Raw genomic sequence first — 26,491 nt, 5'->3', positions numbered from 1 at the left:
GAGGAGCCCTGAACCCCGGACTACGATGTGAAAGAAAGCCCGACCTCACCAGTGCCCAGAAAAATAAAAGCCACAGCGGCAGTGAGGAGGCATCTAGCCCTGTTGGAAGGGCAAATGTCCAAACCCTGATGATACCAACAGCTGGTCAGGGCCCAGGGTAAACAGGACGGCTCCTGCACTGCCAGGGAGTGGGAACACTGGTTTGGCCACCGCAAAACATGATGCTTCAGCAATCCCTGGGGGGGGATGGGCTTTGTCTTCCCAGCAGAGCCACTTGGTGGTGTAGATGCCAGAGCCTGTCTGGAAGAAGGACACGTGAAGGGGCTGCTGGGGAGACAGTAGTGTCTGTAACAGTGAACGACAGACTAGCCAAAATGCCCATTGTCCATGCGGCAAAGGCTCAAGAAACGGGACTTGGATTCAGCTATGAGCCTGAAATGAGCTGGACACTTGGGGGAGACTTGTCAAGTCAAGCTTATGTGGGAAAAGTACGTGGCAGAAGAGGACGTCAGGCAAGGAGAGAGAAGGGGGGCAAGCCACAGCACCCAGAGGTTGACCCCTGCAGGGACCTGCCATCTGGCCTGTGGACAGCCTGTGATAGACAAGGTCCAGCGCAGGAACCACTGCTTAGGACCACTGTCCATCCTAGGTGGCAAAGGAAAGAGAAGGACTCCAAATAACAGCCTCTCCTAGGGAAGGCTGCCTCCAGCCCGGCAGTCAGGGGTGTTGGGGTGACGTGGGTATTGTCCCCTATGCTACCCCAGAGGCCAAGAGGGTATGATACACAGCCAGGCAGGCTGGCGAGGGTCCAGACGGGCAGCCGGAGTGGGCACCCCACTCCCAGCAGTCTTGTTCTCCATACACACCTGCCCTCACGCACGCAGAGGCGCCAATCTTGGCGTTCCACTGAGGCCCGGAGAAGGGACAGGACTTGCCCCAGGACACAGTTTCCTGGGAGGCCGTACGTGCCGCGCGCAGCTCATCTCTCCCGGACACCCAGGGAGCCAGAGAGAAGCGCGTCGGCCAGCAGGCGACACGGGGTGGACAGATGCCGGGTTGAGGTCTGCGTGTGGACGCAAGAGCCTCTGTCCCACGGAGCAAGACCCGGGTGGGGGACTCCTCGCCGAGCGCCACTCAGGTTCGGACCCTGGTGGGGACAGGAGGGCTGGAACAGACTAAGAGGCCCCAGCAAGGTGAGCCGCTGCAGCAGGTGTTCGGACCTGTGGACAGCCGCCGGCGTCTCGGGGGGCGTGGGGGGGTTGGGGGGACGTTTCGAGGCGAGGGGCCGAGCTGGGCCCGGGGTGCGGGACGGAGGCGAGCACGAGGCGCGCGCACTCGTGGGCACCGACTCTGGGACCCCCGGCGGCCCCACCTGGGCTCGCGCCCCCTAGAGGCTCTGCGGGGGGGGGGGGGGGGGCGGATGACGTCACTCGGGGGCTCGGGGCGCCCGCGGCGGCGGCGACAGCCCGGCCGCGTGACCCACGCGCGCCAATGGCCCGGCGGTCTCCCGGGCGACGCGAGGGTCCGCGCTCCGCCGCGCCCCCGCCCCGCGTCCGCACTGCAGAGAGCCGCGGCGAGCAGGAGCGGGAGCCCGAGCCGCAGCGGGAGCGCGACCGCGGCCGGAGTCGGAGCGGGGGCGGGAGCGGGGGCGGGAGCGGGGGCGGGCCCACGTCCAGGGCCTTGCGAGCGACAGAGGGTGGGGGTCGGGGCGCCGAGGGCCGAGAGAGGGGCGCATACGCTCCGGGCCGCCGCCCCCGCGCAGCCCCTCGCCCTGCACCCTCGCCTCCCGCTGGGACCTCCGCCGGGAAGGGAACCGCCCCAGGGAGCAGGTGCCTGATGGGGCCGGCGGGAGAGGGTGGACTTGACCCGGGGAGACCCCGCCGCCTGCGACCTGCACCCAGGATGACTGCCGTGCCGCGCGGGGGGCTGGGAAGGAAGGTGGGGCGAGGGGCCGGCGGAGCCCATTCAGGGCTCCAGGGCAGCAGTGCGGGGGCGGCGTCCGGGGGTGGAGGGCTCGGCAGTGGGGACGGGGGTGGGCGCTCAGGAATTAACCTCGCTCTCGCCCCACTGATTCTCAGGCACAGGCAGTGCGGACCCGGGCCCACCTCCCACCCCTATTACTTTCCTCCCAGGCCACCCCGGTGGCAGCGTTTCCTCCGCCTGGGACTGGGGGCGATGGCGGTGACGATGCTGCGGGACTGGTGCCGGTGGATGGGCGTCAGCGCCCGCAGGGCCCTGCTCGTCCTGGGCATCCCTGAGGGCTGCGACGAAGGCGAAGTGCAGGACTCCCTGGAGGCCGCCTTGTGGCCGATGGGCCACTTCGCCGTGCTGGGGAAGGTGTTCCGCGAGGAGGACCACGCCACCGCGGTCTTGGTGGAGCTCGACCAGGAAGTCAACTACGCTTTGGTTCCCAGGGAGATACCAGGAAACGGAGGTCCCTGGCATGTGGTTTTCGTACCGCGGTGCTCGGGCGAGGAGCTTCTCAACCGAGCATTCCGCTTCATGGAGCAGCAGGGGCAGGGCGCGGAGAGCGCGGCGGGGGCGCTGGGGCTGGGGCTGCGCGGGGCGCGCTGGCTCGGCTCCCTCAGGCGGGCGGTGCAGCCCTGGGTGGACACCCTGCGGTACCAGCACCTGGGGGTGTTTTCCGGGAGGGAGGAGCCGGCCCCGGGGGAGGAATCCTTTAACACCTGGCTCGACCACGCCAGCGACATGCTGCACGTGTGGCAAGGGGTCTCGGAAAGGGAGAGGCGGCGGCGGCTGCTGGAGGGCTTGCGCGGAACCCCCCTGCAGCTGGTGCGCGGGCTCCTGGCCGAGAACCCGGCCCGCACGGCGCAGGACTGCCTGGCCGCCCTGGTCCAAGTGTTTGGGGACAACGAGTCCGCGGCGACGACCCGGGTGAAGTGTCTGACTGCTCGGCAGAAGGCGGGCGAGCGGCTCTCCGCTTTCGTGCTGCGCCTGGAAGTCCTGCTGCAGAAAGCCGTGGAGAAGGGGGCTCTGGCCGGATCCTCGGCCGACCACGTGCGCCTGAGGCAGGTGCTCACCACGGCCACCCTGGCCGAGTCACTAGACCAAGCGCTGAGGAAGCTGAGAAGGATGGCGAGGCCGCCCAGCTTCCTGGAGATGCTGGGGCTCGTTCGGGAGGCAGAGGCCTGGGAGGCCAGTCTAGCCAGTGGGGAGAGAGCCCGAGCCGAGGAAAGGGCTAGGGGCCAGGCTGAGGCCAGAGCCGACGCTGACACAGAGGATGACAGGGCAGCAGACGACGATGCCGGTAACCTGTCTCCTGAGGGCATCCGGCAGGCAGGGTCCCTAGCGGCCCCCGGAACCATCGGGGGCCCAGCCCCGCCCCAGGTGGGCAGTGTTTCTGGGGCAGGTCCCGGGGATCCCGGCCAGGGGCCTGAGGGCCTGGCCCAGGGTGGAGTCCTGGAAGTCGAGGGGACCCCCGGGGAGGAGTCGGGAAACGCGGACGGGGCTGGGGAGAGTAGCCGCCCCGAGGCCCCTTGGGGCAAATAGGCTCCCAATGCCCAAAGTACCCGGGTGCCCCACCTCCTGCCTGGGGCCCTGGCCACCACCCTCAGCCCTTCCAAGGGGCCCAGATGACCATGTTCCACACAGAGTCCCGGGAGGGGGTGGGGGAAGGGGCAGGCTCCCCACTATAGCATCTCTAAGCAGCCCCCGCTCCCACCCCCACCCGCACCCCAGGCTCAGATGAAGGGCGCCTGAGGGCATCTGCCACCCGCCCTGAACTGGGAGACCCTAGTGGGGAAGAGGCCATCCCGAGGTGCTGCCTGCTGGCGTCTCCCAGTAGGGGGACCCCGCCCCACCCCCACCCCTTGGGGCCTGCTGCTCCCGGTCCTGGTGTCCGCCCGGACCTCATTGGGCCCCACAGTCACCCACGCGTCCAGCACTCGTCCACCCCCAGCCGTGTTCCGGGCAGAGCCATTGCTGTGCTCACCCCGGGGTGGACGCTGGTTGCCCCCGCGCCCTGTGCCCTCGCGGCCGAGTGTCCCGTCTGGGGAGCTCGGCCCTGCTTTCCGGGCCCAGGTGGGCCGGCTGTTGCTCGTGCTTGTGGAGTTGTGTGTTTCTTATCTGAGCAGCTGTTCCCAGGAGACCCCGAGCCCAGGAGACGGCGGGCAGGATGGAGGGGGGCCCGGCCGGCCCTCACTCGGAGCGCAGGAAGCAAGGATGGCCCAGGAGCTGGGGCTGCGGGGAGCTCCGCGGGAACTGTGTCGAAGTCGCACCCCAGTTGACGTCTGTGACTCCGTTTCCTCGACGTGCTGATGTTCTCTGCCGTGTTTGCCAGTGTCCCTCTGTGACGTCCTGGGAGTGCACATGGCCAGAGGCCCTCGTCCCGGTGGGAGGCACGTCCTGGGGCCCTCGGGGAGGGAGGACGTGGCCTGGGGGCTGGGGGGTGGGGGTGGCTGAGGCCCCTCATGAGGGACCCCAGGAGGAGGGGGTGCGCCGGGGCCTCTGGCCTTTAGTGGAGTTTCCAAGTTCTCTGTTGCAATTCCTTCTAAATGAGTTCGTTTATAGTTCTCTTCAATAAAGTTCATTGACTGTTCTCCGGGTCTCCTTTCGATGGGGGCAGTTGAGGGCGGGTCTGCTGGGGAAGGGGTGGGGGCAGGGGCATGGAACCCCACCCTGGAGGGGCCGTGGGTCTCCTAGGCGGAAGGGAGCCAGGCGACAGGTCGCAGGTGGGTGCTGGTGGTGGCCTGGGAGCCCCCCAGAAAGGGGTGGACAGGACATGGGAGGGAGGCTGAGGGACACCGGGCAGCAGCCTGAGACCCCAGGAGCTCTCCCTGCACTGTGGGGGCTCAGGGCGGCCAGACCCAGCCAGAGGTGCCCTAGGGGAAACCCAGTCCACTGAGAAAAGTGAAGAGACAAAGTTAATAGAAGGAGGAGGCATGGGGTCCTGCTGGATCCCAGATTTCTCTCTGGTGTGTCAGCTGGCTGAAGGGAAGGCCCTTCTCTAACATGTGGATTGCTCCAGGTATTCTTTCCTTCTGCTTTTTTTGGAAGGTGTTGAGAGAGGGGGTGGAGGGGGTGGTGATGACTTCCTTTGTGTCATGCTGATATTTGAGGGTCCTGTGAGATACCCAGGGAGAGATGTGCCATGTCATTTCCTCCTTCTTTCCCCTCCTGCCAAGGCCCTGTGGCCAGCTGGATTTGAGTGTCCCTGGCTACAGGAAATACCATAGTCGTTATGCTGCCTGTTTGGTTTGGACCCCAGGGTCCCAGGATTCCCAGCACTGGGCCCCACACAGAGCAGACATTTGGCAGGTGTTGGCCACTTGAATAAAACCCAAGTGTTTTTAGGAGGCAGTGTGGAGATGTTTATGCTGCAAGTGAGCTTAGCAGAGTTGCCCCAGGCTGCTCGGTGACACTTCACTAACACACCTCCCACAGCGCGGTTGTTGGGAGCGGAATGCGGGGAGCGGCTGCCCTGGCTGAGCGGGTAGAACATGGGCACCATGGAAGCAGAGAGTTCTTGCTGTGACTCTCCCCCACCTTGCACGTGTCACCTAACCTCTGCAGGAGGGTGGGAGCAAGTCTATCCACAACCCAGGAAGGGATCCTCGGTTTTATATAATGATCACAGAGGGTCCAAGTTCTCCTCCAGGGAAAGCCTGTAGCTCCCTTCTACCTTCTTTCCAGGCAGCACAGATTCTTCCTAAACTGAGCTTTGAGACCAGTTGCCCACCAACCACTGTCTCCTCTAACTTTTTAACAGCCCCCTCCCCCTCCTCCACCAACCCCTTCGGTCTTGCTAGCAAGTCCTGAGGTCTCTCTAACTTGCCCAAAGCCCTTGACAGGCTCTGGAGCAACCAGGCGAGCTCACTCCTCCATGAGCCTTCCATGCCCACATTGGCATCTCCAACGGGCTGGATCGTACAGTCAATTCTCAATTGTCACTGTGGTTATGTTCTATATTATGTTCTATACAGTCGCCCAAACACCGCATTGACAAATAATGAAGACACCAATGCTGCTGATTCGTTCACATTGAATTCACAGTCCATGGCGCAATAACTTACACCTGAGCCAAGCATCTCTAACAGGCTCTCTAACAGGTGTGTTTTATCCGTATGGCACATCTCAGCCTTCATGTGCTAAGGAACACTGGGCAGCACTTCACTACTACATTTGGGGGCCATCTTAAAATGCAAAACCACCGATTAAAAGTACAAAAATGCAAAAAAAGTAAGAAGTGTGGCACTAAATATACCACAAAAAAGACCTGCTTACAGCATGAGAGCTAAAAGCAAAAGGCAGAGTACCACCTTGTTCCGCCTCAGCTGGGAACATGCACATCTGGCAACTCAAATTTTTTCACTACCCAATGCAGGCGCATGAATGATGATGAAAGTGGTGTCTGTTTGAATTTGGGGTTACAAAGAAATTTGAGCAAAAACGTGAATTCACAAGGACAGAATGGGTGATGAACGAGGATTGGCCGTACCTCCTCGGGTTCTTCCCAACAGCCACTTGCACAGCACGTTTTTGTGCCATCACCACATCACACTCATGCTCCCCAATTGGACTCCCTTGGGTCTGGGTAAATATGAGCAGAACCCTCAATTGGTCCTTCATGGACATGGCTGACTTCAGGACACTCAGTAACTCACTGGGCTGGGATGGAGTGGAGTACACTGGGCATGGACTGACTAGGATGCTGACCCTCCCTGGCTGGGTCCAGGTTGTAATGGCCTTTCCAGCAGGCTCAACACACTGCTGGCTCCCTGTGGGCTTGGGTCCAGCTCAACGGCAGCACCATCTTTTCTCCCACATGCTGCCCTCCAGTCAAGGCTACCCCAGCCTCTGTGTGTGACCAGCTTTCCCACCCCAAGAGGACGACACTCTCTCAATCCTGGCTTGCATTATCCCAGCATGGCTGGCACTTTCCTCCAAAGCCTGCCAGAGACTCTGCCCACTGGGCCCTTGAGCCTGCAAGGCCTTCTCATTGTGTCCTTGGGCTGGGGTAGTATCTTGTGAGTCAGCCAGTGTTCAGGGGCAGGACCATGACTTCCAAGTGGGGGCGCCTCAGGTAGCGGCATAAGGTCCTGGTTTCCCTGCCCAGTAGAAAAGCCCAGCTCTTTGACCAGCACCATCTCTGAGGCCTTTACAGAACTCAGCTCTCCTCCCTTGCCCCTTCATCATCACCTGGGACCTAAACCACACTCACCTTCTCTCTGGTCCCCAACATCTGCCAATATTTAACTCCATCCGCTATAGAAAGAGCAGCTTAAGGACAGAGCCTTTGCCAGGACAGTGACACCTGAGAAAATGGAAACCTAGATGAGGCCCAAGAGCAGCCCAACTATTGGCCTGGAGGCGATTCTGGATCATGGCAAAAGGAGAGGGAATCCAAGCAGCATGTGGTTATCTTGCTGAGTTGTGGAGTCAGGTGCTAACAAGGCGTATATAATACACATGCAATATACTACAGAGAAGGGAAACTCTGTAGAGAAGAATCTCCCAAACACTGCATAGACTTCCTGCTGAGTCTTTGGCTGCGTGCTAAGTTCTGAATGTTCATATCAAGACATCACAAGGTCACGAACCAAATAACACAATAATCAGAAACATCGAGTTTCCTACCAGCCAGCATGGAAGAAATGCATCGAAAACCCCAGGCATTCAGTACAGAACCCAAAAAAGACATTCTTTAAGAGAAGGATTATATGAGACACATTATCAAAGCTTAAAAATAAGCTGCAGGCATTCCAGGAAGATGGCGAAATAGGACAGATTGAGTTCAACCCTGCTCCAAGGAACAGCTAGAGAAGGGATGGGAGGGCGACTAAGACGGTGATTCCAGGGTGTAAGTGACCTTGGAGCGTCTTCTGCACCACAGAGAATGGCCCTGGTTGCAAAAGCTGAGGAGCTGAAGCAGAGAACAGGAGGCCATCCAGCTGGTGCAAACAGCTTAATGCGGAAGCCCAGAGCCCTCATAAGTGCATGAACAGGGAGACAGGGACTGGGAAGTAACTCAAGCTGTAATCCTTGAACACACAACCCTCACCAGCGCAGACCTGTGACCTGCTACTCACCCCACACCTCACACACCTGAGCCCTGTCTCTTGACACCCACTCCCCACTCTCCAAGCATACCTGCCCCACCAAACCCTCATGCGTGTACCCACCCAAAAGCCCCACTGAAGCACATGCACAAATGCCCCAGCCCAACCCACCTCTCCTGCACAAGTGCAGTCTTGCCCCAACCCTCGTGAGCCCTACCTTCACCTCCCTGTTCCCTGCAGGCAACGGCCAGCACATAAAGGCTGCAGGTGCTTACCTCCATAGCCAGGCTACACCCACCCTGCCCATATAGTCAAGCAGCCCCACACACACACAAGCTCTGTGCACCTGTACATCAGTTTACCACACTCCCAAATCCTTGCATGTGCACGACCCCAGTCACACACCCCCCACCAAGATCTGGGAAAGCACTGACCTGCGGAGCCCGGCAAAATCCACCCCCAGCCCATGCAGGCACAACGCCAACCCACTACTTTAGCTCTGCGCATGCACACTAAGGGCCTTGCACGCTAGACCAGCACATCAGGGCCCTAATCCCCAGACTCATGCACCTGCCTATCCACACCCTCCCGCTGCTGGGTGCCCATGCTCAAAGGCACCAGTGCAGCATCCCCAGCCTGCACCTATACCTGTGCTGCAACACATCACCACGCTGTTGGGCACCACCCCACACCCTGCATCCTACTCCACATCCATCCCGCAAACACAAGGCTTTAGACTACTGAAGGAAGTCAACTTCCAAAGTAAACCAATCAAGATATTTACATGCCATGAAGACAGCAAAAGACCACTAAACATATCATGCTGCAGACTGATAAAGCCCAGGCTAACAACCAAATGAAAATACCAGAGAAGACACAGGCATTGGAGCAACTAATCAAAGATGTTCATATAACTCCACTAATTAAAATAAATGGGATGGCTAATGACATAAATGAGATGAAGACACTAAAAGAGCAGAAAGAGGAATTCAGAAGAATGAATAGAAAAATAACAGATATCACAGAGATTAAAGATGCTGAAGACCAAATAAAAAACATACCAGAGACACAAAACAACAGATTTGAAGAGGCAGAAGAGATAATAAGTGAACTAGAGGACGGGACAACTGATTTTGAACACTCAAAACAGCAAATTGCAAAAAGATAGAAAAATTTGAACTGGATCTCAGGGAAATGATGGACAAAACAAAGCACACAAATATAATAATCATTGGTGCCCAAGAAGGAAAAGAGAAGAGTAAAGGGCTAGGAAGATTAGTTGAGGATATAATGGGGGAAAACTTCCCAACTCTTAACAAGGACATAAATATGCACGTCAAAGAAGCTCAGCAAACTCCAAATAGAATACATCCAAATAGGCCTTCCCCAAGACACACACCAATCAGTCTGTCACATGTTCAAGAGAATCAGAATGTCCTGAATGAGCAAGAGAAAAACATTCTACTACATACAAGAGAAACAGCATAAGTTGTTCAGACTACTTAACTGGCATTACGGAGGCGAGAAGGCAGTGGTATGGTATATTTAAGATTCTGAAAGAGAAAGACTTCCAGCCAAATTGTCCTTCAAAACTAAGGGAGAGATTAAAATTTTCACAAAGAAATCCTGAAAGAATTTGTCAACAGGAGATGAGCCCTACAAGAAATACTAAAGGGAGTTCGTCCAGTCGTCCAGTTGAAAAAAAAAAAAAAAGGACATGTAAGGGAGGTCTGGAGGAAGGAACAGAATTGAAGAGTACCAGCAAGGGTGAGTTAAATGGTAAAAAGAGATAGAGGGAAAAGAATATATAGATCTGACAAACAAAAGCCAAGGGATAGGATGGTGGATTCAAGAAACGTCTTTTCAGTAACAACTTTGAATGTTAACAGACTAAACTTACCAATTAAAAGATACAGATTGGAAGAATGGATTAAGAAATAGAATACAGATATACGCTGCTTATAAGATACTCATCTTAGATACAACGATACAATTACATTGAAAGTGAAAGGATGGAAAAAGATGTTCCACACAAGTTGTAACCAAAAGAAAGAAGGAGTAATTATACTAATATCAGACAAAAGAGACTTTAAATGTAAAGACATCATAAGAGACAAAGAAGGACACTATATATTAATAAAAGGGACAATTCACCAAGAAGAAATAACAAGCATAAATGTTTATGCTCCCAATCAAGGAGCTCCAAAGTGCATGAGACAGACATTGGCAAAACTGAAGGAACTGATAGATGTTTCAACAATAATAGTAGGAGACTTCAGTACACCACTCTTCTCTGTAGATAGAAAAACCACACAGAGGCTCAGCAAGGAAATAGAGAAGTTAAACAACTTGATAAATGAACTAGACCTAACAGACATATATAGGTCATCACACTCCAAAACACCAGGGTATACATACTTCTCTAGTGATCGTGAAACATTCTCCAAGATAAAACGTGCTGGGGCACAAAACAGGTCTTCATAAATTTAAAAACATTGAAGTTATTCAAAGAAGTTTCTCTAATAACAATAGAATGAAGCTGGATCTCAATAACCACCAAATAATTCACAAATACATGCAGATTAAATAGCACACCCTTAAACAACCAATGGGTCAAAGAAGAAATTGATAGAGAAATCAGTAGCTATCTGGTGACGAATGAAAATGAGAATACAACATGTCAGAACTTATGGGCTGTGGCAAAGGCAGTGCTGAGAGGGAAATTTATTGTCCTAAATGCCTATATTACAAAAGAAGAAAGAGCAAAAATCGAGGACTTAACTGCTCACCTGGAGGAACTTGAGAAAGAACAGCAAACTAACTTCAAAGCAAATGGAAGAAAAGAAATAACAAAGATCAAAGCAGTGTTAAATGAATGGGAGAACAAAAGAACAATAGACAGAATCAATAAAACCAAAAGTTGGTTCTTTCAAAAAATCAATAAAATTGATGTGTCACTAGCAAGACTGACAAAGAAAAAAAGAGAGAGGATGCAAATAAACAAAATCAGAAATGAGAAAGGGTGTGTTACCACAGACCCTGAAGAAATGAAAGCAATCATAAGATGATACTATAAACAACTATATGCCAACAAACTGGACAACTTATATGAAATGGAGGAAATTCCTGGAAAAACGCAAACAAGCTACACTGACTTACTAAGAAATAGAAGATCTCAATAAACAAATCGCAAGTAAAGAGATTGAACTAGTCATCAAAAATCTTCCTACGAAGAAAAGCCCAGGGCCAGATGTCTTCACAAGGGAATTTTATCAAACATTCAAAAAAGAACTAACACCAATCCTGCTCAAACTTTGTTTAAAAAATTGAGGTAAAAGGAACACTACCTAACTCATTTTATGACACTAGCGTCATTTTACTACCAAAACTGGGTAAAGATGCTGCAAGAAAGGAAAACTACAGGCCAATCTCCCTAATGAAATAGGTGGCAAAATTCTCAACAAAATTCTAGCAAATCGAATCCAACAACATATTAAAAGAATTATACACCACAACCAAGTGGGGTATATACCAAGAATGCAAGTATGGTTCAACACAAGAAAATCAATTAATTGTAATACAGCGCATTAACAAATTGAAAGTAAAAATTGCATAATTATCTCAATTAATGCTGAAAAAGCATTCAACAAAATTCAAAATCGTTTTCTGATTTAAAAAAACAAACACTTCAAAAGATAAGAATCCAAGGGAACATCCTCAATATGATAAAGGGTATATATTGAAAACCAACAGCTAGCATTATACTCAATGGAGAGAGACTGAAACCATTCCCCCTAAGATCAGGAACAAGACAAGGATACCCTCTGTCACCACTATTATTCAACATTGTACTAGAAGTTCTAGTGAGGGCAATCAGGCAGGGCAAAGAAATAAAAGGCATCCAAATTGGAAAGGAAGAAGTAAAACTTTCATTATTTGCAGATGACACAATACTATACTTGGAAAATCCTGAGAAATCTACAACAAAGTTACTTGAGCTAATAAACACATTCAGCTAAGTGGCAGGAAATAAAATTAATGTGCAAAAATCAGTAATGTTTCTACACACAAGCAATAATCTAACTGAGGAGTCAATTAAGGAAAAAATTCCATTCAAAATAACAACTAAAAGAATCTAGTACTTAGGAATGAACTTAACTAACGATGTAAAGGACTTATACACAGAGAACTATATAACATTGTTAAAAGAAATCAAAGAAGATCTAAATAGGTGGAAAGACATTTCCTGCTTATGAATAGGAAGGCTAAATATAGTTAAGATGTCAGTTCTACCCAAATTGATCTACAGAGTCAACACAGTACCAATCAAAATCCCAACAACCTACTTGGAAAAGCTACTTACCAAATGCATCTGGTAGGGAAAGAGACCCGGAATAGCTAAAAGCATCCTAAAAAAAAAAGAAGGACAAAGTGGGAGGATTAACACTTCCTGACTTTAAAACTTATTTTATAATAAGCCACAATGTTCAAAACAGCATGTATTGCAACAAAGATAGTATTGACATGGAATCGAATCAAGAGTGCAGAAATAGCCCACCAAATCTATGGTCAACATTTTTGAGAAGGCTCCCAACTCCACTGAACTGGGACAAAATAGTCTTTTCAATAAGTGAGCATGGGATAACTGGATATCAATAGCCAGAAGAATGAAAGAGGACCCCTATCTTATACCCTACACAAAAATTAATTCAAAGCAGATCAAACCCCTATAGGCTGGGCCCCCAATCTTGGGGTTTGTTCATATGAAACTTAACCCCACAAAGGATAGGTCAAGCCTACTTAAAATTAGGCCTAAGAGTCACCCCAAGAGAACCTCTTTTGTTACTCAGATGTGGCCTCTCTCTCCAGCCAACACAACAAGCAAACTCACCGCCCTCCTCCTTTCTATGTGGGACATGACTCCCAGGGGTGTGACCCTTCCTGACAACGTAGGACAAAGAAATCCTAGAATGAGCTGGGACTCAGCATCAAGGGATTGAGAAAACCTTCTCAACCAAAAGGGTGAAGAGTCAAATGAGATAAAATAAAGGTCAATGGCTGAGAGATTCCAGAGTCGAGAGGTTATCCTGGAGGTTATTCTTATGCATTAAATAGATGTCACCTTGTTAGTCAAGATGTATTGAAGAGTGTCTGATGCTCCTTTTATCTACCTTATCAACAGACAAGTAAATCATGTGGAATAAAAAAAAATAATAGGGGGAAGAAATGTTAAAATAAATTTAGATTGAAATGCAAGTGATCAATGAAAGGGAGGGGTAAGGGCTATATTATGTATGAATTTTTTTTCTATTGTCTTTCTATTTCTTTCTCTGAATTGATGCAAATGTTCTAAGAAATGACCACGATTATGAATATGCAACTATGTGATGATATTGTGAATTACTGATTATATATGTAGAATGTAATGATCACATATCAAGAATGTTTGTTGTTATATACTTTTTAAAATTTAAATATTGATTAAAAAAAAGAATGTATATGATGGGTCAAAAACATCACAAGGGAAATTAGAAAATACCTTGAGATGAATAAAAATGAAAACACAAAATATTTAGCAAAGGCAGTACTAAGAGGGAAATGTTTAGCTGTAAATGATGACACTAAAAAAAAAGAAAAATTCTCAAATCCGTAATCTAACCTCACACCTAGAGAAACTAGAAAAATAAGAGCAAACTAAACCCAAAGTGAGTAGAAGGAAGGAAATACTAAATATTAGACCAAAAATAAATGAAATTAAGAATAAAAAATGAAATCAACAAAACCAAAAGTTGGTTCTTTGAGAATATGAATAAAATTGGCAAATCTTTAGCTAGACTAACTGAAAAAAAGAGAGAGGGGATGGAAATAACTAAAATAAAAAATAAACATGGGGACATTACGACTGACCTGAAAAAATATATATATATGAATGGATACTATGAACAACTGTATGCCAACAAATTAGATATTCTAGACTGAATTGGGAAAATTTCTAGAAACACACAAATTACTAAACTGACTCAAGAAGAAATAGAAGCTCTCAACAGACCAAAAAACATAAAGAGATTGAGTCAGTAATCAAAAACTTCCCCTCAAAAAACAAAAGTCCAGAACCAGATGGCTTCACAGGTGAATTTTATCAAACCCTCCAAGAATTAACACCAATCCTTTTCAAACTCTTCCAAAAAAAAGAAGAGGAAGGAACAATTCCTCATTATGAGGACAGCATCACCTGAATACCAAAGCCAGATAATGTCATTACAAGAAAAGAAAACTATATACGAACATTTCCTATGACCATATCTACAAGAATACTCAATAAAAAAACAAGAAAAAGATAAAATATACTTCATCAAAATTGAAAGCTGCAGTAAATCAAAAAGAACATTAGAAAAAAAGTGAAAAGACAATGTTGGTGATTTGAAGCTGCATGTACCCCAGAAAAGCATATTCTTAAATCCTGTGGGTGTAAGCCCATTGAAAGTAGGGCCTTTTGTTTTTTTTTTTTTACATGGGCAGGCACCGGGAATTGAACCCGGGTCCTCTGGCATGGCAAGCAAGCATTCTTGCCTGCTGAGCCACCATGGCCCGCCCAAAAGTAGGTCCTTTTTATTAGGTTACTTCATTTAAGGTACAACCCACCTTGATTTGCTACTTCCTTTACAGTATTGATTAGGTTACTTTATTTAAAGTATGACCCATCTCATTCAAGATGAGTCTTAGTCTTATAATTGGAGTCCTTTAGAAAAGGAATGAATACAAAGAGAGAGAGAGAGAAAGCAATAAGCTGAAAGCAAAGAAACTAGAGAAAGGAGAGATCAGCAGATGTCTTTGCCATATGGCGAAGGAGTCAAGGATTACCTGTAGGTGGTCTTCAGAAAGAGAGCATCACCTTAATTATGCCTTGATTTGGACATTTTCCCAGACCCTTACCATAAGCAAATAAATTCCCACCGTTTAAACTGAATCATTTCATGAGATTTGCTTAGCTCAGCCTAGGAAACTAAAGGAAAACTTTAGGAAATCATATATTTGATAAGGATTTACTATCAGAATATATAAAGAACTCCTACAATTCAACAACAAAAAAGACAACCCAATTTTTAAAATGGGCAAAGGAGGGGCACACAGCAAAATGAGTAAATCTTGGGGACAATGTGTTGTGCAAAAGAAGCCAAGAACAAAATAACAAATGCACTAAGGTCGCTCTCAGAAAATACTTACAAGAAAATGAGAGCCTGGATTGTGGGCCCTTATAGCTACCACATTTGATTTGAAGTTGTGGATGTATTTCTGGATTCTGAGACACTGAGCTATATGTGATTCAGCTGGTATCGCCCTAAAACTTTGAATAACTCTGTGACAACTAAGACCCAGAAATGGAGTGTTCCAGCCCTGAAAGTTAGCATAGTTATATGCAATAACAATTGAAGTAATCAAAAAAGAGATCAGGCTCCAATTAGAGTTTAAAACAAAGCCAATCTGACTGAGTCTCAGGTAAATTAGAATGCAGGGTAAAAGATAATGTTGGTGTCTGAGATCAAAGGAAGAGAGGTTTATTTTGTTTAGAACGTAAATTTTCTGTAACACATAATCTAAATAAACCTCTCTAGATAGTTCATTTAAACAACCCAAACTCCTGGAGTCCAGAATGAGAACAAGGCCTTGTAATTCTGTATGGCTTAATATAATACCAGGATACAGCTCAGACTACGGTGGGCTGATAATTAAAAAGAATTTGTAAAGTCCCTTGAAGATCTAAAGAGGAGGAAATATATATATAACTATTAAACATTCCCATCTTGGAATTCCTGGGTACCCTCTCAACCATTGGGGATTTCTAAGAAAAATAGGCCAAGCCCTGGATTTTGAGGCTTGCACTTATGAAATTTATTTCTGCAGGAGAGAAGCTAAGACTACCCATAATGAGGCCTAGGAGTTACTTCTGGAGGACCTCTTTTGTTGCTCAGATGTGGCCTCTCTCTCTAAAGTCCAACTCTGCAAGTGAAATCTTTACCCTCCCCTCTATGTGGGACATGACATCCAGGGGTGAAAGTCTCCCTGACAACGTGGGGCATGACTCACGGGGATGAGTCTGACCCCTGGCACTGTGAGATCGACAACACCTTCCTGACCAAAAGAGTGAAAAGAAGTATAGTAAAATAAAGCATCAGTGGCAGAGAGATCAGATGGAGTCAAGAGGCTGTTCTGGAGGCTGCTCTTATGCAAGCTTCAGGTAGACAGTGTTGCTCACCATGGTTTGCTGAACTCCAATCAACATCACTCGTGTTCACTCTTAAGGACACCTAAGGCTCAAACTGAGACTCTATAAAGGTTTCTTGCATTAGGCTTGCCTTCCTGGAACATATATTTCCCAGGGGCTCCTAAATCACATAAATCCTGAAACTCAGAGGGGTCAGCCTCTCTAGGATTAGCAATTGATTACATCCCCCTATCCTTTAGTGTGGACACCCCTTCTCAATATAAAAAAAGTCAGAACAGGTATTTTCCAAAGATCCTTATAGATTGGGAGAAGGAATAAAGAAAAAGGAGGTGGTATAACAGAGAAAAATGGGATTTAACAAACAAATATGGCTTCTGAATCACTATATTATTATTTTTTCTCGCCTCCAGTGTTTTGGAGCAGCTAGAAGGAAAAAGTTGAGAAGATGGCATGGTAGCTCATGATAAACTCTGGGATCTGTTCTCTAACTACTTGTTGAAGTGTGCTTTGAAAATCATTGCTTTTTTTCTTTCTTTGCTTTGTATATATGTTATATTTTACAATCAAATCATTTAAAATTAATCTCACCAGTGAAAAAAGGTGGGCTTGCTTTTTTTTCCATTGCAAAGTATTGAATAGACATCTCTGCAAAGAAGATATACAAATGTCAATTAAGCAAAGGAAAAGACGTTCAACATCATTAGCCACAGGGAAATGCAAATTAGAACAGTGAGATACCACTTCACACCTACTGGGCTGGTTATTATTTTAAAAAACAAAATAAATAAATAAGGGGTGCTGGCAAGGATGCAAAGAAATTGGAATCTTTGTGCATTGCTGGTGAGAATTGAAAATGGGGCAGCATCTATGGAAAATAGTTTGACCATTCTTCAGAAAGTTACATGTAGAATTACCATATGGCCCAGCAATTCCACTTCCAGGTATATACCCCAAAGATTTGAAACCAGGGACTTGAACAAATATTTTTACACCAGTGTTCATAGTATTATTCACAATAGCCAAAAGGTAGAAGCAACCCAAGTGTCCACCAACAGATGAATGGACAAACAAAATGTGGTATAGCCATACAATGAGCATATTATTCGTCCATAAAAAGGTAAGAAGTTCTAACACATGCTACAACGTGGATTTACCTTGATGACATAATTTTGAGCGAAGTGAAGGCTTTGGGAAAAGACAAATATTGTATGACTTCACTTATATGAAGTATTTAAAATAAGCAAACTCATAGAGACAGAAGGTAGATTGCAGGTTACAAGAGGCTGGGGCTAGGGTGGAGGAGTGAGGAATTATTGCTTAATGGATGTGGTATTTCTTTTTGGGGTAATGAAAAAGTTTCGGTAATTGATGGTAGTAATAGTAGCAACATATTTTGAAGGTAATTAAAGTTACTCTATTGTACTCATAAAAGTGGTTATAAAATGGGGGGGTTTGTATTGTATATAAGCTACCACAATAAAAATGTTAAATATGTTGTAGTTTCCTAAAGCTGCCGAAATGGGCTGGCTTTTAACAATGGGGATTAATTGGTTTATGAGCTTACCGTTCTGAGACTGTGGAAATGTCCAAATCAAGGAATCATTGGGATGATACCTGGACACCTCTGTCACATGGCACATGACAGCATCTGCTGGTCTCGCCCTTCTCTTCTGGGCTTTGCTGCTTTCAGCTTCCACGGCTTTCTTTTGAGTTTCTCTGGCCTGACTTCTCAGCTTCGGTGCCTTTTTTCTGTCTTCTGTGTCTCTTTCTGGTTCTTTCTCTGAATTTAATTCTCTGATGAAGAACTCCAGTAAAAGGATTAAGACACACCTTGGGCACACCGCAACTGAAATTAACCTAATCAAAAGGTCCCACCCACAATAGGTCTACACTCAAAGGAATGGATTAGCTTTAAGAACATAATCTTCTGGGGTCCGTAAAGCCTCCAAACAATCACAATACGATATGCGAAAATAAAAAATATAAAGAATTTTTGGGATAGTGCTTTGAATACTGTAAATTCCTGTGTTTGCATGAGGTAAGAATGCAGGAAGCCCCTGATGGACAGATGGGTACCACGCTCCTAATCAGGGCTCAGCCTCAAGGGTCAGGCCCACATGAAGGAGGGGATTAGTGGAAACTCGGGAGCCCTTTGACCATTAAGACTCCAAGACTGGCGATTCCAGGCTGGAGAGTCTGAGTGCTGCAAAGCAGGCCTGGCCTAGTTTTGCTGTCATGCTTGACTCTCCCCAAATCCCCTTGCTGCAGTTCTGCTTCCTCAGAACTTGGTTGTTTCCTAGGAGGGAAGTTGGGCAGAGGAGGACACGCCTGCCTTTCCTGACCTGCCCCCTCAGTACCTGGAGTTAGGACTTGTCCTGCCCCATATGCACTGACCCAGGAGTCAGGTCCAATACTTCCCTCAGCAGCCGGGTCCATCCTGATCCAAAGGGCCTGCAGTGGGCCCTGCAGCCCTGTTTATTGTCTGTGGCTCTTCTTGAGATCTCCTTTCTGCCAGCTGGCCTCCAATCTTCTCCAAATGCCAGGCACTTCTTTAACACAGGGGTGAAAAGGACTTCCTGCCTCTCTTCCACAGGAAGGAAAGACGAGCATACCCCTACCACAGGGGAAGAAGTTCCTTCCACTCAACACGATGAGAACCTTCATTCAGTTATCCAACAAAAAGTTAAGGGTTCCCACTGCATTGCTCGCCATACGGGTGTGTGCCAAGTGTGTGACTGGGCCTTTACACAGTCCAAGGGGAGACCCCAGACAATAAGGAGGTAATTCCACAACCAAAAGTCACATCCATCAAGTAGATCCATCCCCCCCAGCCCCCAGTTTCCTAACATCCACTCAGGTGAAAGCAAAATCTCTTTATATGTACTTCCTTCTAGGAAAGGATCCTACAGAGATACCCAGTGAGGAAGGGAATATCTGCCAGAGGATGGTAGACCAGAGAGTGGCTGGGCCCCAAGTGACAGGAGGCTTAAGGCAGGGAAACATCTCAACCAGGCATCTCTGCTTTGGGTCCTTCCCAACCACTCCCAAGGCGAGGGAGCAAGGGCCCTGTAGGCAGAGGGGACAGGGAGGCAATAACAATGCACATTCATCTCTATGTAAATTATTTTGCTATGAGGGAGATAGAACTAAAATCTGGGAGCAGGTGGCTTCCAAGGGCCACATGGCTCGTGGTCTCTCTTTTTAGCACCTAGGCCCTCCCACAGGGGAGGGGGGGACTGATTCCTAGGGCTCTTCCCCAGGTTGTGACTTCCTCTGTTACCCCCTTCAATGGGCGGGGTAATGATAAGCTGATTGCCCTCTGGCATCATCATGACAAATGAATCTCACAGTGGCCCCAGGCTATCCAACCTCAAAGAGCAGGTACAGACAAAGAGGTGCCTGAGGAAGTGCAAGACGTGTCAGGAGAAACCTTGACCCTCCATATCGTGGCCTTAACCACAGAGATGTAGTCTCTATCAACCTGAAACATAATGTAAAAATATCATTGCAAGGTGATAGATTACAAATACTAGCTTTTCAAATGAGCTTAAAATTAAAAATAACAAATACTTGCCATCTTCACACCTGGAGGTAGCTATTCAGGAACCCAGCTATACACTTTAAAGAACCAGAAAGGAGGTGCAAACTAAAACCAAAGGTAGCATAAGGAAAGAAATAATAAATATTAGAGGAAAGATAAGTGCAATAGAGAATAGGAGAACAACACAGAAATCAATGAAACCTAAAACTGTTTCTTTGAAAAGATAAGCAAATTTGACAAACTTTTAGTGAGAATAATTAAGAAAAAGAGAAAAAAGATGACTCTAGTAAAATCAGAAAGAAAAGTGGGGACATAACTACCAACCTGATCAATATAAAAATGATTATAAGAGAATAACATGAACAATTGTATGCCAACAAATTGAATAACCTAGATGAATTGACAAAGTCCTAGAAACACATAAACTACCAAAACTAGTTCAAGAAGAAACAGAAAAGCTGAATACCAAGTAAGGAGATTGAATGAATAAGAAATAATCAAAAGTCTCTCAAAAGAGAAAAGCCAGAACCAAATGGCTTCCCTGGTAAATTATACCAAGTATTTAAAGATTTAACATGATTCTTTCACAAAGTCTTCCAAAAAATTGTAGAAGAAGGAACACTTCCTAACTCATTCAGTCAGGCCAAGATTGCCCTGATAACAAAGCCAGATAAAGACATAATAAGATGCCCACACTCATTAATGTTATTCAACATTGCACTGGAAGTTTTAGCCAGAGCAATTAGACAAGAAAAAGAAATAAAAGGCATCCAAGAGGGTGCAAGGGTAGTTCAGTGGTAGAATTCTCACCTGCCATGCAGAGACCTGGGTTCAATTCCAGGTCCATGCACTTCCCCAAAACAAATAAATTAAAGCAAACAAAAAATGTTTTCAACAAATGCTGCTGCAATAATAGGATACTCACATGGAAAAAGAATAAAATGGGACACCTGCCACACAGCATACAAAAAAAGCATCCAAATTGGAAATGAATAAGTAAAACTTTTCCTATTTGCAGATAACATGGCATTGTATTCTGAATATCCTGAAGAATTCACAACAAAGCTGCTCGAGCTAATAAATGAATTCAACAAAGTGGTGGGGTACAAGATCAATACCCAAAAACTCAGTAGTGTTTTTATACACTAGTTAGTAATAAACAATCTGAAGAGAAAATGAAGAAAAAGTTCCATTTATAATAGCAATTAAAATTATCAGATATCTAGTAATTAAGTAAAGGATCTATATATGTAAAATCACAAAATGTTAAGAATAATCGAAGAATACCTAAATAAATGCAAAGACATTCTATGTTCATAGATTAGAAGACAAAATATTGTTGGGATATCAATTCTACCAAAAGTGATCTACCGATTCAACAAAATCCAAGTCAATATTCCATCAGCCTTCTTTGCAGAAAAGTAGGGACCAATCTTCAAGTTTATATGGAGAAGTAGGGGGCCCAAAATAGTTAAAGCCATATTGAAAGAGAAGAATGAATTTGAAGGACGCACACTTCTTGATTTTGAAGCTTATTGCATTCTCGCCTGCTATGCCAGAGACCCAGGTTCGATTCCCAGTGCCTGCCCATGCAAAAAAAAAAAAATCCATGAAGCTTATTGCAAAGCCACAGTAATCAAAGCAACATGGTGGAACTAGTAAACAGCCAGAAACTGTCTGGAACAGCTGTTTAGGGGGCTTCTGTGACCAGATACACATCATAAACCAGTCTGGAGCTGGAAAAATGGCCGACATCACAGTGCAAAACTTTAAGTCTCCCAAGATTTGGACATTGGTGTGCCACACCCTGCCACTGGCATGGTAGGCTGGCTCAGTTCTCTCCCTAGTGAGAATCAGAAGACCTCTCTGCTAGGAGGAAGGAATGTAGCTCAACAAAGCTCTAATTGCAAAATTAATTTACAAATTCAGAATGCTGAATACAAACTCCAAGCACCAGATAAACGTGGAGCAAGCAGGAAAGGAACTGGGAGGGTTCTCCCTGGCAGAGAGGATGCAGGGCTGAAAAAATACAGAGGCTTTTGGAGTTGGATGAGCTCAGAATATTGGAAAAGACCTGGGCACTAAGAAAAGGGACACATAGAGCAACTCCAGCTCTTGATTGTCAAACTAAGGGAGGGGTGGTTATCTCCCCCACTTAACCCATTACTTTGTCTTTTAGAGTTATCTTAACTCTGCCCTTGTGCCTGGGTTGCACTGACAATTGAAATGCCTGTGGCTTTCTCTAATGAGCTACTTAGAATAGTCTAAAAACAGAAAAAAAGGGAAAAAGAAAAAAAGTAAGAAATACCTTTTCAGAGCCAGACTCCAGCCCCCAATGTTCATCAGTGACGAACCAGAGTTATTACCTGTCTCTATATGTCCTGCTTCTTGGGGCACAGCTCCTTTCCTGTTCTCTGAGCTCAACACATTCCAAAGGCCTCCATCTTTATTATTTTTTGTTTTAACATGGGCAGGCACTGGGAATCAAACCTGGGACTCTGGCGTGGCAGGAAAGCACTCTGCCAGCTGAGCCGCTGTGGCCTGCCCCCTTTGTTCTTTTTTATTTTATTTCATTTTATTTTTTTCCAGCAGTCCCACCCCATCTCTGCTGGGAGAGACTTCTGTATTCCTTTCCTGTTTGCTTTGGCTTTAACTGTGCTAGGAACTTATATTCAGCAATTGGACCTTGGTTGAGCTACCTTCCTTTGCTCCCAGTAGGAACTACTTAGACATAATGACTTTTAGGGAATTACCTCCTTCACCTGACTAGTTACATGATTACTCAAGACATGCTTTAATTCTGCCTTTGTATGAGGATATGCTGAAGCCTAAGAATGTCTGAAGCTCTGTCTAATGGGCTGTTAAAAAGTGAAAAAAAAAAAGGAAAGAAAAAAAACCTTTGCAGGACCAGACCCTAGTGCAACCCAGGCAAGGGCAGAGTTAAGATAGGTCTGAGAGACAAAGTAATGAGTTAAGTGGTGGAGATAATTCCCTAAAGGGCATATCTTTCCCCAATAAAAGTGGAGGCAGGGCCCAGCTCAAGTGGCATCCCTCCTTCAGATAATTCAGACCCCAATGGCTGGAAAACAGAAATAGCTGAAGCTTGCCTCCTACTTCAGCCTTTGTGTAAATCATACCCCTGGCAGAGGTAGGATCTGCTGAGAGTTCAAGGGACTGCATCACTTTATACCAGTGGGAAGCTGAAGATGACAAGTGTTGCTTTCTGTAGAAACAGAGCTCGAAGGATATTAAGGAATGATGAGAAAAAAAAGAAAGGAAGAAAGAAAGAAAGACACAGACGGGCTCAGGGGGTCTGAAGCTTGAGTTTACTTCAGACAGACTTCAGACAACTTTATTTTCAACCAGATCTTAGTTATATACCACAGGATGTCAATAGATATGCAGGCATTTCCTGAGGGAGCAAGATTCTTATCTCACAGTGTTCTTCATACTTAACATAACTGTTTTGGGTAAACATTCTCTTCCTCCCAGACTGCTCTACATAACAATCGCCAGTTTACCGCTGCCATCCCAAGGCCAGCAGCTTGCAACAAATTCTGTAGGTCTTGCTTTAAACTCTTGGCTTCTACATTTCCCCCTTTTTATTTTATAAGCCAAGGAAAACAAGAATCACCTTTTTTAGGGTGACTATAAACAGAGGTGACTGCACCTGTCTTAGGTTGCCCTTAGGCTCTGAAGGGTCTTACCCGTCATTGGCTGCCAGTCAAGCTCTCTGACTTTGATTCAGGAGGGAGCCAACGAGTTTTTGCAAGAATCACCTTTTTCTTTGTTGTTAAACACAGCTGAGGAGGAAGCGAAGTATAAACAGCCCCAAACCTAAGATTTTTTAGCTCTTGGGTAAGTGATTGTGTAACATTACTTCCATAGGTTATATGTAGATTATTCTAATTTACATTCTAATACCCCTTTTTTGTAATTCTAAGATGTCAGGACTTAAACTATCTGAAAGTCTTAAAAGATGCCTATTCCCTTTTCCCATTCTATTTCAAACAAGCCATATGTTAAAAGAGGGTAATACAAAAACTGCTCTTATTCCTTTTACACTTTAAACTTTGTAAAAAATTTAAATTATACATTTGATCTCCAATATGAACCAATGTCATTTCTATATCATTTAGTCCATTATTAGTTTGCTCATCAATGAGATTGTCTATGCCACAGTTCATTGGTGTTTTTCTAACAATGCTGCATCTGTATAGTTTGTTGCAATGCGGTTCCAGCGACTGCAGCCACTGTGATGCTTCCAATGATTTCAATGACAGATGCAATAATGAATTCAATTAGTCTATTAGTCCTTTTTAGATATTCTTTTGCCAAATGGATCAGTATATGTGTTTCTGGAGAGGATTGCAAAGATCTTGACATCTGCACCGGCAGCCAAATACCTCTTCTCCTTGCTGCTATAATCGTCTCATTTTCCTGCAACATAAATGCTTGGGGACAAGTGAATAGAGAATAATTTTCACAATTAGAAGTTTGATTTCTTATATGCATATGAACTTTAACAAGTATATATGGATCTCTAATACATATTTGTATATAGTGTTTATGGCTGCTAAAGAGAAGTTATAGTTACTAGAATTCACTATGAAAATTGGTCCCAGTCCTAGGAAAATTCCCCATAAATTTCTCTGAATAATGTATTTATAGGTCTTTCTAAAAACGGAATTAAATTTGACATCAGTTTTCTTCTTACTGGACCTGGGAATCCTAAACTTGTATTTAGGTTATTTTGGTAAAGTTGGATTGGCCCATGTTAGGGCTCGCAGATAATCCCAGTAAGTATAAATTATGTCCCTGTCCTTCAGCAATCAAAATTGTATGTCCTATAGTATACATTACCCATTTAGTTATTTTTGTCCGGGTTGACATGTCTGGGTTTTATTCTCTTCGAAGGAATCCAAACCGAGGTTCCGTCATCTGCAATGACAAGAGCAAATCCCCTACCCCACACCTTTACCATTCCTGGTTTCCATAAATCATCTTTAACATCTTTCCAATAGATTGGCTGCAGCTGCAGTTCTGTTTGGGATATATCATTTTTCTTTTCCAAATTGCTAAAATGTTGTTCTGCTGGAGTCTGTGATGAATTATCATAAATGTTTAAAAATTTAGAGTAAACAATGCCTTTGCTAATTGATCTTTAAGAGTACTTATTTTCATAACATCATCCTCCTGATCATCGTCTCCCCCTTTTTGTTTTAAAAGCATAGACTTTAGTGTCCGGTTTGCTCGTTCAATAATTCCTTGCCCTGAGGGATTGTGTGGAATTCCTGTGATATGAGTAATATTAAAAGTAGTACAAAATTTATGAAATTGTTTTCCTGTATAAACAGGACCATTGTCCATTTTAATAGATTGAGGGCATCCCACAACAGCAAAAGCATTAAGTAAATGTGATTGAACATGGCAAAAACGATCTCCAGATTGTGCGGTAGCCCAGATGAAATGAGAACAAGTGTCTATGATAACATGTACATATTGCATTTTACTAAAATGTGAAATACGAGTAACATCCATTTGCTATAATTCATTTGCTTTTTGACCTCTAGGATTAATCCCTGATGCAAATGGGAGTGCATTTAAAGGCCTACAGGTTTGACAAGTCCTAACAATGTCCTGAGCTTGCTGTTTAAAAAGGATGGAAATTTCTTTCACAGCCCTTTGCTACTGATATGAGTCAATTTGTGAAATGTTGTGGGATTTTGCATTACCTCCATAAGAGTATCTGCTTACTGATTTTGTAATGATAAAGGACCTGGAAGATCGGTTTGAGCTCTTTATATGCATGATAAAAAGGGGAGTAATTCAGCTTTTGACTAATGTTTGTGAATGTAAAAACATTCAGGACAATTCATTTCTTTTAAACAAAGAAGCCGTCTCAATGTGAGTAACTGGTAAACATATTCAAAATCAGAAACAATATCAAGAGATTGTGGAAAACTTTGCAATACTTGAATTACAGCTGCTAATTCAGTACGCTGGGCTGAGGTATAAGGCATTTTTTAACTTGTTTTCCACTGGGGTGACATATGCAGGCTTCCCATTAATATTATCATCAGTAAAGACAGTAATAGCTAGCGGGGAAGCTGGAACTATTTTAGGCAAAATCCATTGCGTTCATTTTTAAAAACTGTAAAAGTTTTGACATAGCAAATGATTATTAATTTGTCCTTTAAAGTCACTTAATGCTATTTGCCAAGAGGTATTGAAAATATATAGACTTTGAACCTCATCCTTTGTGAGATCACACACTGTGCAATTAGGGATCATGACCTCTTAATTGATAATATCTTTGGTGACCTTTGACTATTAAAGAAATAATCTTTTGCAAGTATGTATTTAAACATTTTTGTCAATTGTTTGGTAAAAAAATCCATTTTAAAACACTGTCTTGCTAAAATAGGCCTGTGGGAGATTGCAAGGTAAAGAAAATAATAAAATCAACAGGCTTTTTTAGATTTATTTGAACAAGCTGTCCTTTTTGAATGCATTGTTCAATTAATTGTAACTCTCATTCAGCTGCAGCTGTTAACTGCCTTTTGCTTAATAAGTTAAAATCTCCTTGTAAAATATCAAACAATTTTTGTAACATATAATTAGGAATCCCTAAAGTGGCAGGTAGCAAAAATGAAAGCAGAGTGTCAATAGTGACGTGTACCCATAGTAAATGCCCAGATTTTTAAA

At 45.5% G+C, this 26,491-nt stretch overlaps 1 protein-coding gene across 1 annotated transcript; it reads left to right on the top strand.

The window, feature by feature from the left end:
- The first annotated feature begins 2,175 nt into the window (after positions 1-2,175).
- PNMA6A (PNMA family member 6A) lies at positions 2,176-4,278 on the top strand. Its single transcript, XM_077146034.1, has 3 exons — positions 2,176-3,478; positions 3,700-3,801; positions 3,887-4,278. The coding sequence occupies exons 1-3, from the start codon at positions 2,176-2,178 to the stop codon at positions 4,276-4,278; spliced, it is 1,797 nt and encodes a 598-aa protein (XP_077002149.1).
- Positions 4,279-26,491: the final 22,213 nt, after the last annotated feature.

This window comes from Tamandua tetradactyla, chromosome X (genome assembly GCF_023851605.1).
Source record: "Tamandua tetradactyla isolate mTamTet1 chromosome X, mTamTet1.pri, whole genome shotgun sequence".
In the NCBI taxonomy this organism is placed as follows: Eukaryota; Metazoa; Chordata; class Mammalia; order Pilosa; family Myrmecophagidae; genus Tamandua; species Tamandua tetradactyla.
This window is presented reverse-complemented; position numbering and strand designations above follow the sequence as displayed.